The 16499-nt window shown below is 35.3% G+C and overlaps 1 protein-coding gene across 2 annotated transcripts in view; it reads right to left on the bottom strand.

Annotated features, from left to right (window-relative positions):
* The window catches only part of LOC128223699 (glycerophosphocholine phosphodiesterase GPCPD1-like), a 58370-nt gene that overhangs the window by 23644 nt on the left and 18227 nt on the right, over window positions 1-16499 (bottom strand). For both annotated transcript variants that reach the window (XM_052933015.1, XM_052933016.1), the window contains 3 exons: window positions 11562-11654; window positions 6090-6164; window positions 2973-3009 (listed from right to left, as the gene is read on the bottom strand). In XM_052933015.1, coding sequence (XP_052788975.1) covers window positions 2973-3009; window positions 6090-6164; window positions 11562-11654 — 205 coding nt within the window. The remainder of the gene's footprint in view (window positions 1-2972; window positions 3010-6089; window positions 6165-11561; window positions 11655-16499) is intronic.

Below are 16499 nucleotides of genomic sequence, written 5' to 3'. Positions count from 1 at the left end.
AGCAATCAACTAGACCACATATAAGCCACTCTAGCGAGCAATCATTTTGACCACATATCAGCCACTCTAGCTAGCAATCAACTAGACCACATATCACCCACTCTAGCTAGCAACCAACTAGACCACATATTATCCACTCTAGCTTTCCATCAACTAGACCACATATCTGCCACTCTAGCTTGCAACCAACTAGACCACATGTCAGCCACTCTAGCTAGCAATCAACTAGACCACATATCAGCCACTCTAGCTAGCAAACAACTAGACCACATATCAGCCACTCTAGCTAGCAATCAACTATACCAAATATCATCCACTCTAGCGAGTAATCAACTAGACCACATATCATCCACTCTAGCTAACAATCAACTAGACCACATATCAGCCACTCTAGCTAGCAACCAACTAGACCACATATCTGCCACTCTAGCTAGCAATCAACTAGACCACATATCTGCCACTCTAGCTAGCAATCAACTAGACCACATATCTGCCACTCTAGCTAGCAATCAACTAGACCACATATCAGCCACTCTAGCTAGCAACCAACTAGACCACATATTATCCACTCTAGCTTTCAATCAACTAGATCACATATCAGCCACTCTAGCTAGCAACCAACTAGACCACATATTATCCACTCTAGCTTTCAATCAACAAGACAACATATCAGCCACTCTAGCTAGCATCAACTAGACCACATATCAGCCACTCTAGCTTGCAACCAACTAGACCACATATCAGCCACTCTAGCTAGCAACCAACTAGACCACATATCAGCCACTTTAGCTAGCAATCAACTAGACCACATATTTGCCACTCTAGCTAGCAATCAATTAGACCACATATCAGCCATTCTAGCTAGCAATCAACTAGACCACATATAAGCCACTCTAGCAAGCAATCAACTAGACCACATATAAGCCACTCTAGCGAGCAATCAACTAGACCACATATCAGCCACTCTAGCTAGCAATCAACTAGACCACATATCACCCACGCTAGCTAGCAACCAACTAGACCACATATTATCCACTCTAGCTTTCCATCAACTAGACCACATATCTGCCACTCTAGCTTGCAACCAACTAGACCACATGTCAGCCACTCTAGCTAGCAATCAACTAGACCACATATCATCCACTCTAGATAGCAAACAACTAGACCACATATCAGCCACTCTAGCTAAGCAATCAACTATACCAAAAATCATCCACTCTAGCGAGTAATCAACTAGACCACATATCATCCACTCTAGCTAATAATCAACTAGACCACATAGCTTCTATTCTATTAAGCAATCAACTAGACCACATATCACCCACTCTAGCTAGCAATCAACTAGACCACATATCATCCACTCTATCTAGCAATCAACTAGACCACATATCAGACACTCTAGCTAGCAATCAACTAGACCACAAATCAGCCACTCTAGCTAGCAATCAACTAGACCACATATAAGCCACTCTAGCTAGCAATCAACTAGACCACATATCAGCCACTCTAGCTAGCAACCAACTAGACCACATATTATCCACTCTAGCTTTCAATCAACTAGACCACATATCAGCCACTCTAGCTAGCAACCAACTAGACCACATATTATCCACTCTAGCTTTCAATCAACTAGACAACATATCAGCCACTCTAGCTAGCATCAACTAGACCACATATAAGCCACTCTAGCTTGCAATCAACTAGACCACATATCAGCCACTCTAGCTAGCAACCAACTAGACCACATATCAGCCACTTTAGCTAGCAATCAACTAGACGACATATTTGCCACTCTAGCTAGCAATCAATTAGACCACATATCAGCCATTCTAGCTAGCAATCAACTAGACCACATATAAGCCACTCTAGCTAGCAATCAACTAGACCACATATAAGCCACTCTAGCAAGCAATCAACTAGACCACATATCAGCCACTCTAGCTAGCAATCAACTAGACCACATATCACCCACTCTAGCTATCAACCAACTAGACCACATATTATCCACTCTAGCTTTCCATCAACTAGACCACATATCTGTCACTCTAGCTTGCAACCAACTAGACCACATGTCAGCCACTCTAGCTAGCAACCAACTAGACCACATATCAGCCACTCTAGCTAGCAATCAACTAGACCACATATCAGCCACTCTAGCTAGCAATCAACTAGACCACATATCTGCCAATCTAGCTAGCAATCAATTAGACCACATATCAACCACTCTAGCTAGCAATCAACTATACCACAAACCAGCCACTCTAGCTAGCAATCAACTAGACCACATATCAGCTACTCCAGTTAGCAATCAACTAAACAACATATCAGTCACTCTAGCTAGCCATCAACTAAACCACATATCAGCCACTCTAGCTAGCAATCAACTAGACCACATATCATCCACTCTAGATAGCAATCAACTAGATCACATATCTGCCAGTCTAGCTAGCAATCAACTAGACCACACATCAGCCACTGTAGCTAGCAATCAACTAGACCACATATCAGCCACTCTAGCTAGCAATCAACTAAACAACATATCAGCCACTCTAACTAGCAATCAACTAGACCACATATCAACCACTCTAGCTAGCAATCAACTAGATCACATATCTGCCACTCTAGCTAGCAATCAATTAGACCACATATCAACCACTCTAGCTAGCAATCAACTAGACCACAAATCAGCCACTCTAGCTAGCAATCAACTAGACCACATATCAGCTACTCTAGCTAGCAATCAACTAAACAACATATCAGTCACTCTAGCTAGCCATCAACTAAACCACATATCAACCACTCTAGCTAGCAATCAACTAAACAACATATCAGTCACTCTAGCTAGCCATCAACTAAACCACATATCAACCACTCATGCTAGCAATCAACAAAACAACATATCAGTCACTCTAGCTAGCCATCAACTAAACCACATATCAGCCACTCTAGCTAGCAATCAAACTGTTTCTTACCATATTTATACTCTGGTGTGGAGGCAGGGTGTGACAACTGCAACAAATGGAAATTATTATTTAGTTAGATCATGTAGTTTAAGTCCACAAAAACAGCTTTTATGCAATTCATTGATTTACTGAAATCTAAATGATATTATTGCAGAATTATATGTAATATTATGGTCTATATTAAGAAATAAAGTTTGCATTTTTATATTCACCAAGTATCAAAGTGAGGGCTTTCAATATAGTCAAAATTTCAGAAACAATTTTATAAAGGATCTTTTTTTCTATTTATTTGTATAATGTATTTCTTATATAGACTATACTGTTTACTGATTTTTAGATTTTGATTTATTTAAAAAAAGATATTAGTATTTGTTTTGTTGTTTTTTTCTTTAAATTTGTCTTTCAAGAATTCTATTTTTAAAAGTTTACCAGGTAATCTATGAGAAAAAGTGACTTTAAGAACACAGCAGCTAAAATGAGCATTATACCAAAGAAGGATGGTAGGTCAGGTATAAATATTATCATTATTGTCACAAACAAGCTGTAGAAGGCCATAATTCACAGTTTTTATGAACTCATTATAGAACATTCCCATTTCCCATTTAGAGACCAACTCAAAGAAAAACAAGCCATAATGGGATGATAATAAAAAATCATGTATATATTTAAGATTGTTATTACATGGTAAGATCCTTGAAAATTGGACAAATCCTTTAAAGTGACACTCATATTCAAAATCAATACATACACATGTATAACAAACATATATTTTGACTGATAAACCTTTAATTATTTACTAAAAACGCTTTTATGGAAAACATTAATAACTGATAACAAGACTGACACCACGAAATTAATGCTGAAAAAACACAAATATTAAATGACTTGTTGTTCCTAAAAGATTTACAGTGATCAAATGCCGTCTCATAAGGTAGAAATACCGTGTTTTCTGCACCTTTCTTCCTAATTAAACACAGTATCCTTCATAATTAAGAACCATTGTTTTCAATATTTATTCATCCTTTCCAGTAAATTAAAACAATTGAATTAATTGTGGTACATCATATTTGGGAGTAAGAGTGCATCTTTAAGAAAGGAATAAAATCCTTGAATATTGGATGAGTTGCTAAACTAAGGAATAACTGATCCTAATGAATATTGAATGAAACGTTAAACTAAGGATTGATTGATCCATATATGATGGAAAAAAATAAACTAGGGAAGAATTAACTGATCCTTGAAAAGGACTTAAGTCAAAACTAAACTTACATTAGAATACACTTCAATTTTATATCTTAAATAAACCATTGTCCAAGTATTCTACAAATAAATAAAAATGGAATAACTTTAAAATAATACTGTTACATAATTATGTTTTACTAGGTTATATGTGTATATTCACCCACTGTGCATAAAAAAGCGTTTATATGAACAAGACTTTTCTTAATAGCAACAGGGGGGTGGTCAGTGGTCATGTATTTCAGTACTAAGTGCTATTAACCAGATAGTAGTCAGATAAACCTTATTTAGTGGTCAATATTTATAATATTTTGTCCAATGAGATGGCAGTATTTCTCCAGTTTTCCAATACATTTATTTCAATAAATCATCAGTCAGCCATTATTGATTTTAATCGGGTGAGGCAGAAGCTATAAACAGTGGCTGGCCCAGTTAGTGGGTAGTTTACAAAATAGAATGAAGACCACTAAAAAACTTCACTGATCCTTGAAAAATAAGACAGCTTGTTGAACATAAGGCATAATTGATCCTTTAAACCACTGATCATTTAATCTAAGGAATAAGTGATCATTTAAACTAAAGAATAACTTATCCCAGGAAATTTGATGAACATATGTTCTCACCAAAAATAAACTGTTCAATGGAGTGGCATTATAAAGTGAGTTTGATATCCATAAAGCACTATATATACATTTATAAAATGTCAACATAGGGCATGTTTTAAGGAAAAACAAAGGTAAGTAAGAATGTGATAATGGTCCCTGATGCCTTTGAAATCATATTTCATTATAAACACCTTTTAAAATCATCATCATTTGCTAAATTCTTGAAATGTTCTCATAGGTCAAATAGTCACACGAACACCATCAACAGCGTCTGGCTATATCCCCAGTATTCAATTGATAATGCTCTGCGTTTCCTCATGCACTCTAAGATAGCTAATTGTCAATTTCTCATTTTCTTCACAGGTAAAATGTTTGGGAAATTCATAACTTGAAAATTTTAGCAAACTTTTCAAAATTAAATTTAGTTACACATTCTCAAAAGCGAAGTCAGTAATGACCGTAGGCCACAAAGAATGTTGCATCATATGTTTTAATTCTGACCAAACACGAAAACTTATGTAAATTTTATTTTCTTTAAAAGAGACCTCAAGGCCAAGTCAACAATCTCTTGTTGTTCTTTTAGACATCAAAGGTACATAACTTATTTATTTATAAAGCTAGAGAAATGGGTCTTAAAATACATGTACAAACTGTCACTGGTAACATAAAGAGGTTAATTGTTTGTTTCCGTTTAAGATATGCCATACATATCATCGAGTGAACACCAAAGTGATTTCACGAGTGATTTTGCCAGGTTTCTTACACTGAAACAAACATATTTTTATTTTTTTTATTTCATGCTTATGATTTAACAAAAACAAAATTAAATTGGTATTTTAAAAGAAAACCATGTGAAAATACAACCAAATGGCGTCATACCGGAAGCAAAATTACATTAGTGCATTTTTTTCCGGGCATTGAATGTGTTTATATTTCTATTTTCAAAATGAAACGGGTAAAATCTAAGAAAAAAGTGAAATTATATTTCTTTTAAGTCACTAGTAGTAGTCGTAAAGCTCTCCTTATTCTTGGAATAGCGGAGCAAAACATTAGTTGATCATAATTATCATAAAAAATCCTTTTAATGTCCAAAACCTTTTCAGAATGTGCATAATATACTCACACACTATTCCATTTAGCTTAGCTTAGTCCTATTATAAGGGACCTTAAGATGTATTGAGAAATTGGGACCACATGTCTGGCAAAATAAAATGTGTATCAACTTAAGATACTAATCCATAATTGAAGCAATTTCCAAAACAACAACAACAATGATAAAGACCTTCATTTGTTGGAGTTCAGCAAACGTGATGTCCTTTACCGGAATCTCAAACAGTTCCAGGTCTTCACGCTTTTTCTGAAAAAGAAAGAATAGACACATAGAAATACGGCTTGATTAATTCCTTTTGAAAAACAGCAGATGGGAAATATATGACTTGTGACAGGAAGACAACAAAATAGCTGTAATATGAATTCTTCATGCACCATAGTTTCCACTTTTAGATGCACAAGGTCAATGAACATTTGTTGTAGCTCACATATTTTTCCAGACCCAAATCAATTTCCTTATTGATTAACATTCCTTCTGAATTGATGCAAATCGGAGCAAAAAACAATCTTGACAACTGTATAATAGTCTGAATGTAAAACATCTCAATCCTGACTTAAGAACCCCGATATAAAAAGAATTTCTACACACAATTTTACTTAATATATTTACATTATTTAATGATTGCAATGGCATTTATGAAACAAAAGAATATAAAAAGAACTGGGTTGGTATTCACAAAAAAATGTAAGTCATTTTCCTAAGTTCAGTATCTTACTTTAGGTCATATGCATGCAACAGTAATAATAAATTAATAATATATGAAATGCTTTATTTATGTTGATTTTATTGAATAAACATATTTTTATGTTTAAAATATTTATACTTTTGCTTTAATTTGACTATGAAAATCGTCTAAAGTTAAGAAATGAGCCGGTATTCAAAAAACAAGAGGGCCACGATAGCCCTAAAACGCTCACCTAAGAACAACTCTGTGATAAAGCATCAATAAAAATGTTGCAATTTAAACATTTCTTGACTGATGATGATGCCTTGTTTTATATTTGTAAAGGGTCATGCAATGAAGCTACCTGTAAAGCTTCATTGAATTTGGCCTGGTAGTTTCAGAGATGTTTTTTTTAAAGCAAAACAGTAAGTCGGCCATTTTGTTGTTGACCAATCTCAATGCCTTGTGTTGTATTTTTGTTGAGGGTCATGCAATGAAGTTTCAGTGAATTTGGTCTGGTAGTTTCAGAGGAGATGTTTTTTAAAGCAAAACAGGAAGTTGGCCAGATTGTTGTTGTTGTTGATCAACCGAGACCCCTTGTTGTATTTTTGTAGAAGGTTACCCAAGGAAGCTTCCTGTAAAGTTTCATTGAATTTGGACTGATAGTTTCAGAGGAGATGCTTTTTAAAGCAAAACAGAAAGTCGCCATTTTGTTGTTGTTGTTAATCAATCGTGAACCTTGTTGTATTTTTGTAGAGGGTCACCTAAGGAAGCTTCCTGTAAAGTTTCATTGAATTTGGATAGGTAGTTTCAGAGGAGATGCTTTTTAAAGCAAAACAGGAAGTTGGCCAGATTGTTGTTGTTGTTGCTTATCGTGACCCCTTGTTGTATTTTGTAGAGGGACACCCAAGGAAGCTTCCTATGAAGTTCAATTGAATTTGGTAGTTTCAGAGGAGATGTTTTTTAAGCAATTGTTGACGGACAGACAGACAGACGGACGGACTGAGGGACGTTCTCACATATCAACCTTTGTTAGGTACTTTCCCATTACTCCCATTATAAAAATATACCCACTAATGCCCTACTAACCCTAACTAACCTAAACCAACAAGCACTACCTAAAAAAATATATCTTCTATAAGTAATGCAGGAATTTGTACCCAATATATACCCATTCTTGTGCGGACGGACTGACGGACGGACAACAGACAAAGACTGATCACAAAAGCTCACCTTGTGCTCTGGTGAGCTAAAAATGTAAGTCATTTCCTAACGCCATCTTCTTAGGTTAAGTATCTCTCTTTATGTCATATGTAATCATAACTTGATAAAATCTGAAAAGCTTTATAATTTTTGTATTAATTTCATTTAATATGCATAGTTTTTATTTTAAAAATATTTATACTTTTAATTTGACTATAAAAAGTGACCTAAGTTAAGATATATCTTTTTATGCAAATGGTCCCAGTTATTTGCCCAAATAAATGTTATATACAAAACAAGAACTGTTGTAAGACAGCGCGCTCGACAATGCAGCTTTGACTTAGAAGTGAATACAATAACGATGTAATATGTGCCTGTCAAAAGCAATAAAACAATCAAATTAAAAAGTGAACAAGAATCGCGATGTGACAAAACCAGGTTTTTAATGATTGGCTGAAGAGATTCAATTTCAACTGCTTTCTTCTATTTTTTGTAACAGTGACCTTGATCCTAAGGGCCCCAAACACAATCCCATGGAATTTCTGTATAAACTCTTCCTACATATCAAGTTTGGTCACAGTATGTCAACCATACCTGAAACAGTAATCTATTTTTAGAAACAGTGACCTTGACCCTAGGGGGCCAAAAGGCAATCCATGAAAGCTCTGCATAAATTGTCCTATATACCAAGTTTGGTCATACTATGTTAACCCTTACTTGAGTTATTCAGTACTAACCATATTTCTATTTTTAGCAACAGTGACCTTGACCTAGACCATAACTCTCGAGGCCCAAAACACATTCTCAGGAAAATTCTCTATAAACTCTTCCTATATACCAAGTTTGGTCACAATATGTGGACCCTTACTTAAGTTATTCAATACCAACCTTTTTTCTATTAATAGTAACCTTGACCTTGATCCTAGGGGTCTCAAACGTGGTATTCCAAGTTTGGTCTCTTTATGTCAAACCTAGCTAAAATTATTCGATACATAAGGTGTCTTTGACGCTGCCCTCCCACCAGCCCGCCCAAACAATGACGCAAGTCATTCAAATAACTTGTTTTCCCTTTATGAAAATGCGGTCAAGAATATAACAAGAGCTGTCACAGAGACAGCGCGCTCGAATATTCCGCCGCTTTTCAATGTAAGGATTGAAACATTTAGGCGAAACATGCATGGATCACTGTTAGATTAGATTTCAATGCAATACATGGTGTGCTGAGATATAAACATAAATGTGGTTCCATGCAAAATTTTAACGAGAAATTCTAAGTCTAATAATAAAGGGCCATTATTTGCAAAATACAGTTATCTAACTTGGTTATTCAATTAAGTTGGGTGGTTGAATACCATTGTATAAAGTCTCAATGCAATACATCAAATAGTTGCTGAGATATTATCCTATGTGTGCTAAGATGCAAGACCTTAACCAGAATTTCTAAGTCGCATAATAAAGGGGCAAAAATTATATATTATAAAAGATAGAGTTATCTTACTTGATTAAATAAGAAGGTTAAATAGATGGGAGCCTGTGTGTAAAGTTTCAATGCAATACATGATGTATTCGCTGAGGTATTGACTTAAAAGTGGTTACATGCAAAACCTTAATTAGAATTTCTATGTGGAATAAAAAGGGGCCATTATTTAAATTTAATGCAGACTGGAGTTATCTTACTTGGTTATTTATGTAGATTGGATGGTTGAGTACCATTGTATAAAGTCTCAATGCAATCCATCAAGTAATTGCTGAGATATTAACCTATGTGTGCTTACATGCAAAACCTTAATCAGAATGGTGTGCTTACATGCAAAACCTTAATCAGAATGTCTATGTCAAATAATAAAGGCCCATAATTTGCATTATATTCAAAAAAGTGTTATCTGGGAATGCAAATCTAATGTTTCAATGCAATACATGATATATTTGCTGAGATATTGACTTAAATGTGGTTACATGCAAAACCTTAACCAGAATTTCTAAGTTGAATAATAAAGGGCAATTATTGTGCATTAAATGCAAACTAGAGTTATCTAACTTGGTTAATTAAGTAGGTTGAATGGTTGACTACCATTGTATAAAGTCTCAATGCAATACTTCAAGTAGTTGCTGAGATATTAACCTATGTGTGCTTACACGCAAAACCTTAACCAGAATTTCTAAGTCAAATAATAAAGGGCAATTATTTGCATTAAATGCAAACTAAAGTTATCTTACTTGGTTAAATTAGTAGGTTGGATGGTTGAGTACCATTGTATCAAGTATCAATGCAATACCTCAAGTAGTTGCTGAGATATTAACCTATGTGTGCTTACATGCAAAACCTTAACCAGAATTTCTATGTCGAATAATAAAGGCCTATTATTTGCATTATATTCAAATAATTGTTATCTAACTTCATTAATTTAGTATGTAAGATAGCTGGGAATACATATCCAAAGTTTCAATGCAATAACTGATGTATTTACTGAGATAATGACTTAAAGGTGCTTACATGCAAAACCTTAACCAAGGTGTGACGCCAACGCCGACGCCGACGCCAGGGTGAGAAGTATAGCTCTCCTTATTCTTCGAATAGTCGAGCTAAAAATGTGCCTTTCAAAAGAAATTTAAAAAAAACAAAAAAAACATTCAAGGGCCATAATTTGTATGTAGGGTTAAAATGGAGTTATGTTCCTTGTTGTAAGGTGGTCGTCAATAATTCTGTGTAGTTTTAAGTGCATTGAATGAAGAGTATAGAAGTTTTTTTTTATTAAAATCCCAACTTGCCCTAAAACTTTAACCTGCCCTAAAACTTTAACCTAAGTCAATCAGGGCCATAACTTGTATAAAGGATAATATGGAGTTATGTAACCTCATTGTGTGATGGTCCTAAACAATTGTGTGAAGTATGAAGTCAATTGAATGAAGGGTATAGAAGTTATCAATAAATATCCCAACCTGCCTTAAAACTTTAACCTAAGTTCAATAGTCAATCAGGGGCCATAATTTGTATAAAAGATAATCTAACCTCATTATGTGATGGCCCTGAACAACTGTGTGAAGTATTTAGTCAATTGAATATAGGGTATTGGACTTATAAGTGAAAATCCCAACTTGCCCTAAAACTTTAACCTGCCCTAAAACTTTAACTGAAGTCAATCAGGGGCCATAACTTGTATAAAGGATAATATGGAGTTATGTAACCTCATTGTGTGATGGTCCTGAACAACTCTGTGAAGTATTTAGTCAATTAAATAAAGGGTATTGGACTTATTAGTGAAAATCCCAACTTGCCCTAAAACTTTAACCAGACGCTGACGCTGGGGCGAGTAGTATAGCCCTCCTTATTCTTCGAATAGTCGAGCTAAAAAGGTCAATGTTTTCGAAGTGCTTTCAACATTATAAGTTCGAACACAGCAGTATTGTTCCAATAAATTGTGACATATAAAGACTGAAAATGTCAACATTGGCGAGTGTCATTAGTGATTAAAGTTGACAAATCATTTTGGCCAAATGAAACAGTAAAAATTGTCTTTGAGAGCTGTTTTCCCATCATTTATGACAAATTCGGCACCTGTTCCCTTCCTTCAAAACAGGTACTTGAATCACTCCCAAGTTGTGACCATCAAATTTAATTCTATTGAAATCTTTGACATTTTATAGAACCTGAGATGCACAATTGTGTGTTATTTCCGCTCATTTGGTACGGAAATGTCTTAAATAAATATAAGGATTGGTCCAGTGAATATTATCTTTTTCTCACATCTAATTGTGGAATGGGGATTGTAACTGACCTTTCGGTAGGTAATCAGCACCTTGAAATCGTGGTAGATAATTGGTATTTCATCCTTGGTGAGGTGGACATCAAACTCCACAAAGTCTGCTCCCTTAAAATAGAAATGTTAATAAGAGCATCAAAATAGCAAACTAGATCTAGAACTGCTGTAATGCAACAAAACCGGGTTTTAAAGATAAGCTATCAGTAATTTTGTGTCCCCAAGCGCAAGACTATTGTATTGTAAAAGCACATATTGTTATAACCTTCATAATTATAACCATCTATATTTTGCATAAGCGACCTTTATCTCAATTTAGATCAAGAAGTTAAATCTAAATTTTGTTTAAAATTCAAGGGCACATATACACTAACATTTTGAATTCGAGTTATAGAATCAGACCCAAAAAAGCAATTTCAATTTTGTTGTTAAAATGCTATAACAGGAGCAAAGATGGAAAAAATGCTGTATCTTTCATAATTAATCTATTCAACAATTCAGTTTTCTGAGCATGATTTACAAACTCAGTCTGAAGATGTGAGTGAATATGGAACCTGATGTTATGCTATTTTGTTGCACACTTGTTGACAAGCCAGGACCCAAATGACCACAATCCTTAGCTCATCCTTAATTTCTCCTTTTAGACTTATCATGTTATTTTGACAAGTCAGGACCCAAATGACCACAATCTTAAGCTCATCCTTAATTTCTCATTTTATAGACTTATCCTGTTATTTTGACCATTCCTTAACTCAGGATAGCCCAAACAAGGTCAGCAGGCTTGAACACCTGTTGACATTGTTTCCAAAGTCATTTGTTTTTATTTTTAGGTACTTCCTGTAACAGTTCTTGATGCAGCAATCAGAGTAAAAAAAAATAATCCTACAACCGAACAAGAGTCTAAGCCCAATTTCCCCAAACTTCTTAAGTCCCTTATAACAGGATTAAGCTAAGCTCACTATTTTTGTTTTTCAATAATTTGCGTAATATTAACTTCTTTAAGAATTTTTATACTTTAGACAGGATTTAAATTTATGATTATCATAATAAACCATTTTCTTTTCATAAAAGTTCAATTTAAGTATGTATTTTATCAAATTGAAATAAGCTACTTATTAGCCTGTTAAGCTTAAGAAGTTTCGAGAAATCCGCGCCTGAAGTTTACAGCTCTCAATCCTGATTTTGGGATTAACCATGAACTAAAGAACCCCTACAATACAGGAGGTAATAACCCCTACAATACAGGAGGTAATAACCCCTACAATACAGGAGGTAATAACCCCTACAATACAGGGGGTAATAACCCCTACAATACAGGAGGTAATAACCCCTACAATACAGGAGGTAAAACCCCTACAATACAGGGGGTAATAACCCCTACAATACAGGGGGTAATAACCCCTACAATACAGGAGGTAATAACCCCTACAATACAGGGGGTAATAACCCCTACAATACAGGAGGTAATAACCCCTACAATACAGGAGGTAATAACCCCTACAATACAGGAGGTAATAACCCCTACAATACAGGAGGTAATAACCCCTACAATACAGGAGGTAGTAACCCCTACAATACAGGAGGTAATAACCCCTACAATACAGGGGGTAATAACCCCTACAATACAGGGGGTAATAACCCCTACAATACAGGAGGTAGTAACCCCTACAATACAGGAGGTAGTAACCCCTACAATACAGGAGGTAGTAACCCCTACAATACAGGAGGTAGTAACCCCTACAATACAGGAGGTAGTAACCCCTACAATACAGGAGGTAATAACCCCTACAATACAGGAGGTAATAACCCCTACAATACAGGAGGTAATAACCCCTACAATACAGGGGGTAATAACCCCTACAATACAGGAGGTAATAACCCCTACAATACAGGGGGTAATAACCCCTACAATACAGGAGGTAATAACCCCTACAATACAGGGGGTAATAACCCCTACAATACAGGGGTAATAACCCCTACAATACAGGGGGTAATAACCCCTACAATACAGGAGGTAATAACCCCTACAATACAGGGGGTAATAACCCCTACAATACAGGAGGTAATAACCCCTACAATACAGGGGGTAATAACCCCTACAATACAGGAGGTAATAACCCCTACAATACAGGAGGTAATAACCCCTACAATACAGGAGGTAATAACCCCTACAATACAGGGGGTAATAACCCCTACAATACAGGGGGTAATAACCCCTACAATACAGGGGGTAATAACCCCTACAATACAGGGGGTAATAACCCCTACAATACAGGAGGTAATAACCCCTACAATACAGGGGGTAATAACCCCTACAATACAGGGGGTAATAACCCCTACAATACAGGGGGTAATAACCCCTACAATACAGGAGGTAATAACCCCTACAATACAGGAGGTAATAACCCCTACAATACAGGGGGTAATAACCCCTACAATACAGGGGGTAATAACCCCTACAATACAGGAGGTAATAACCCCTACAATACAGGGGGTAATAACCCCTACAATACAGGAGGTAATAACCCCTACAATACAGGGGGTAATAACCCCTACAATACAGGAGGTAATAACCCCTACAATACAGGGGGTAATAACCCCTACAATACAGGAGGTAGTAACCCCTACAATACAGGGGGTAATAACCCCTACAATACAGGAGGTAATAACCCCTACAATACAGGAGGTAATAACCACTACAATACAGGGGGTAATAACCCCTACAATACAGGAGGTAATAACCCCTACAATACAGGGGGTAATAACCCCTACAATACAGGAGGTAATAACCCCTACAATACAGGAGGTAATAACCCCTACAATACAGGAGGTAATAACCCCTACAAAACAGGAGGTAATAACCCCTACAATACAGGAGGTAATAACCCCTACAATACAGGAGGTAATAACCCCTACAATACAGGAGGTAATAACCCCTACAATACAGGAGGTAATAACCCCTACAATACAGGAGGTAATAACCCCTACAATACAGGAGGTAATAACCCCTACAATACAGGAGGTAATAACCCCTACAAAACAGGAGGTAATAACCCCTACAATACAGGAGGTAATAACCACTACAATACAGGAGGTAATAACCACTACAAAACAGGAGGTAATAACCCCTACAATACAGGAGGTAATAAACTATTTTCATTTTCCAAGTAAAACAAAAATCTTTTTACTTAATGAATGGCAATGTTTATTACACACATCCATAATCTGAATTAATTTTAGATCTAATAGTTTGTATATGTAAACATAGGGTTTATTAAGTAGACAATATTATTTACTATAAGCTACAAAGTGATTCTAAAATAAAGCCAATTCTAAGTTACATAGTATAGATCCATTATTCACTATTATGTTAACATGCCAATGTGTAGTTTTCTGACATTTTGCTTGAATTAGGTGATGGTTGTGAATATATTCATCAAAACAATCATGTGGTAGATATTATCAAACACTTTAATCCATTGTCAAGGAATATGATAGGGGATATATCTTTTGTAGTTTTTATATAGTATATGAAAAATATTATGGGTATTACTATTTTTTTTTATACAATATATGAAAAATATTATGGGTATTACTATTTTTTTTTATACAATATATGAAAAATATTATGGGTATAACTATTACATTTTTTTATACAATATATGAAAAAATATTGTATAGTCTCTTATAACTCAGAAAGAGAGGCAATACTTTTTATATAAAGTTAATTTAGCAGAATAGGGCTAGTATATTGCAATGATTGCCTTAAAAAACATTCTGAGACATTGCGTGTAGAAAAAAATCGACTTCTGCACTTCTCTTCCATTTAATAACTTGGTGAAAAACATATTTCATAACTATCACAATAGTTCCACCTAACAGAGTCATACCCATACATGCCATATTTATGAGAGGCTTCCCAGGGGATTTTGATTTGAATTCCAGGGGATTTTGATATTACACCAGGGGATTTTTATGCGAAGAAAATTTGCGCAATATCTGCATTTATAACATAAGAATTATAATAATTTTTGGACTAAGTCATCATGGTCCTTCATGGAATTTCACACTCATAATATTATTGATGCTTTCCACAGTCAACACAGTTTTGTATTGTTTTTTTTAAATTCCAGAGGATATGGATCCCCCAGGGGGGGACCAGGGGATGGGTCGAAATTCTGGGGGATCCCCCCCCCCCGCCGGGGGATATGGCATGTATGCATACCTACTCCTACTGCTAACCCGTGCGCCCAGCTGGGATATATATCTCTGTGGCCACTCCGCCAATTGTGAGTTAATTTATCTTGAAAAGTATATATGTACTGTTGTGACTTACATAAACAAACAAACCCCATCCTACCAATAAATATTACCATGTACTCTCAACAAACCTTCAAAACCTTTAACACATAATTATATCAAATATATAAAAACAAACCAACACAAACATCAAATATATGAAAACAAACCTTCAAAACCTTTAACACATATATCAAATATATGAAAACAAACCTTCAAAACCTTTAACACATATATCAAATATATGAAAACAAACCAACACAAACATCAAATATATGAAAACAAACCAACACAATTATCAATTATATGAGAGCAAACCTTCAAAACCTTTAACAGATATATCAAATATATGAAAACAATGATCAATATTTCATATTAAATATATATTATCATCATTATCAAGAGACTTTCTATGACGTGAATAGGCTCATCCTAGCTTATTTCCAAGCCTTGAGAGATGGGTACCAGTGTGTCCTATATTAGATTTCTACTACTCGTTCAAAAAGGAAACACATGAAACCAAACACTGTTAGTGCAGAGCCAACCACAAGTGATGCACATTTTTGAACCCAAAATGACATTGTCACAAAAAAGAAACAGCCCCCCCCAAAATCATCTTCATATAAATTCAAGTAAGGTTTCAATCAAAACAAAACA

This window comes from Mya arenaria, chromosome 17 (genome assembly GCF_026914265.1).
Source record: "Mya arenaria isolate MELC-2E11 chromosome 17, ASM2691426v1".
Lineage (NCBI taxonomy): Eukaryota > Metazoa > Mollusca > Bivalvia > Myida > Myidae > Mya > Mya arenaria.
This window is presented reverse-complemented; position numbering and strand designations above follow the sequence as displayed.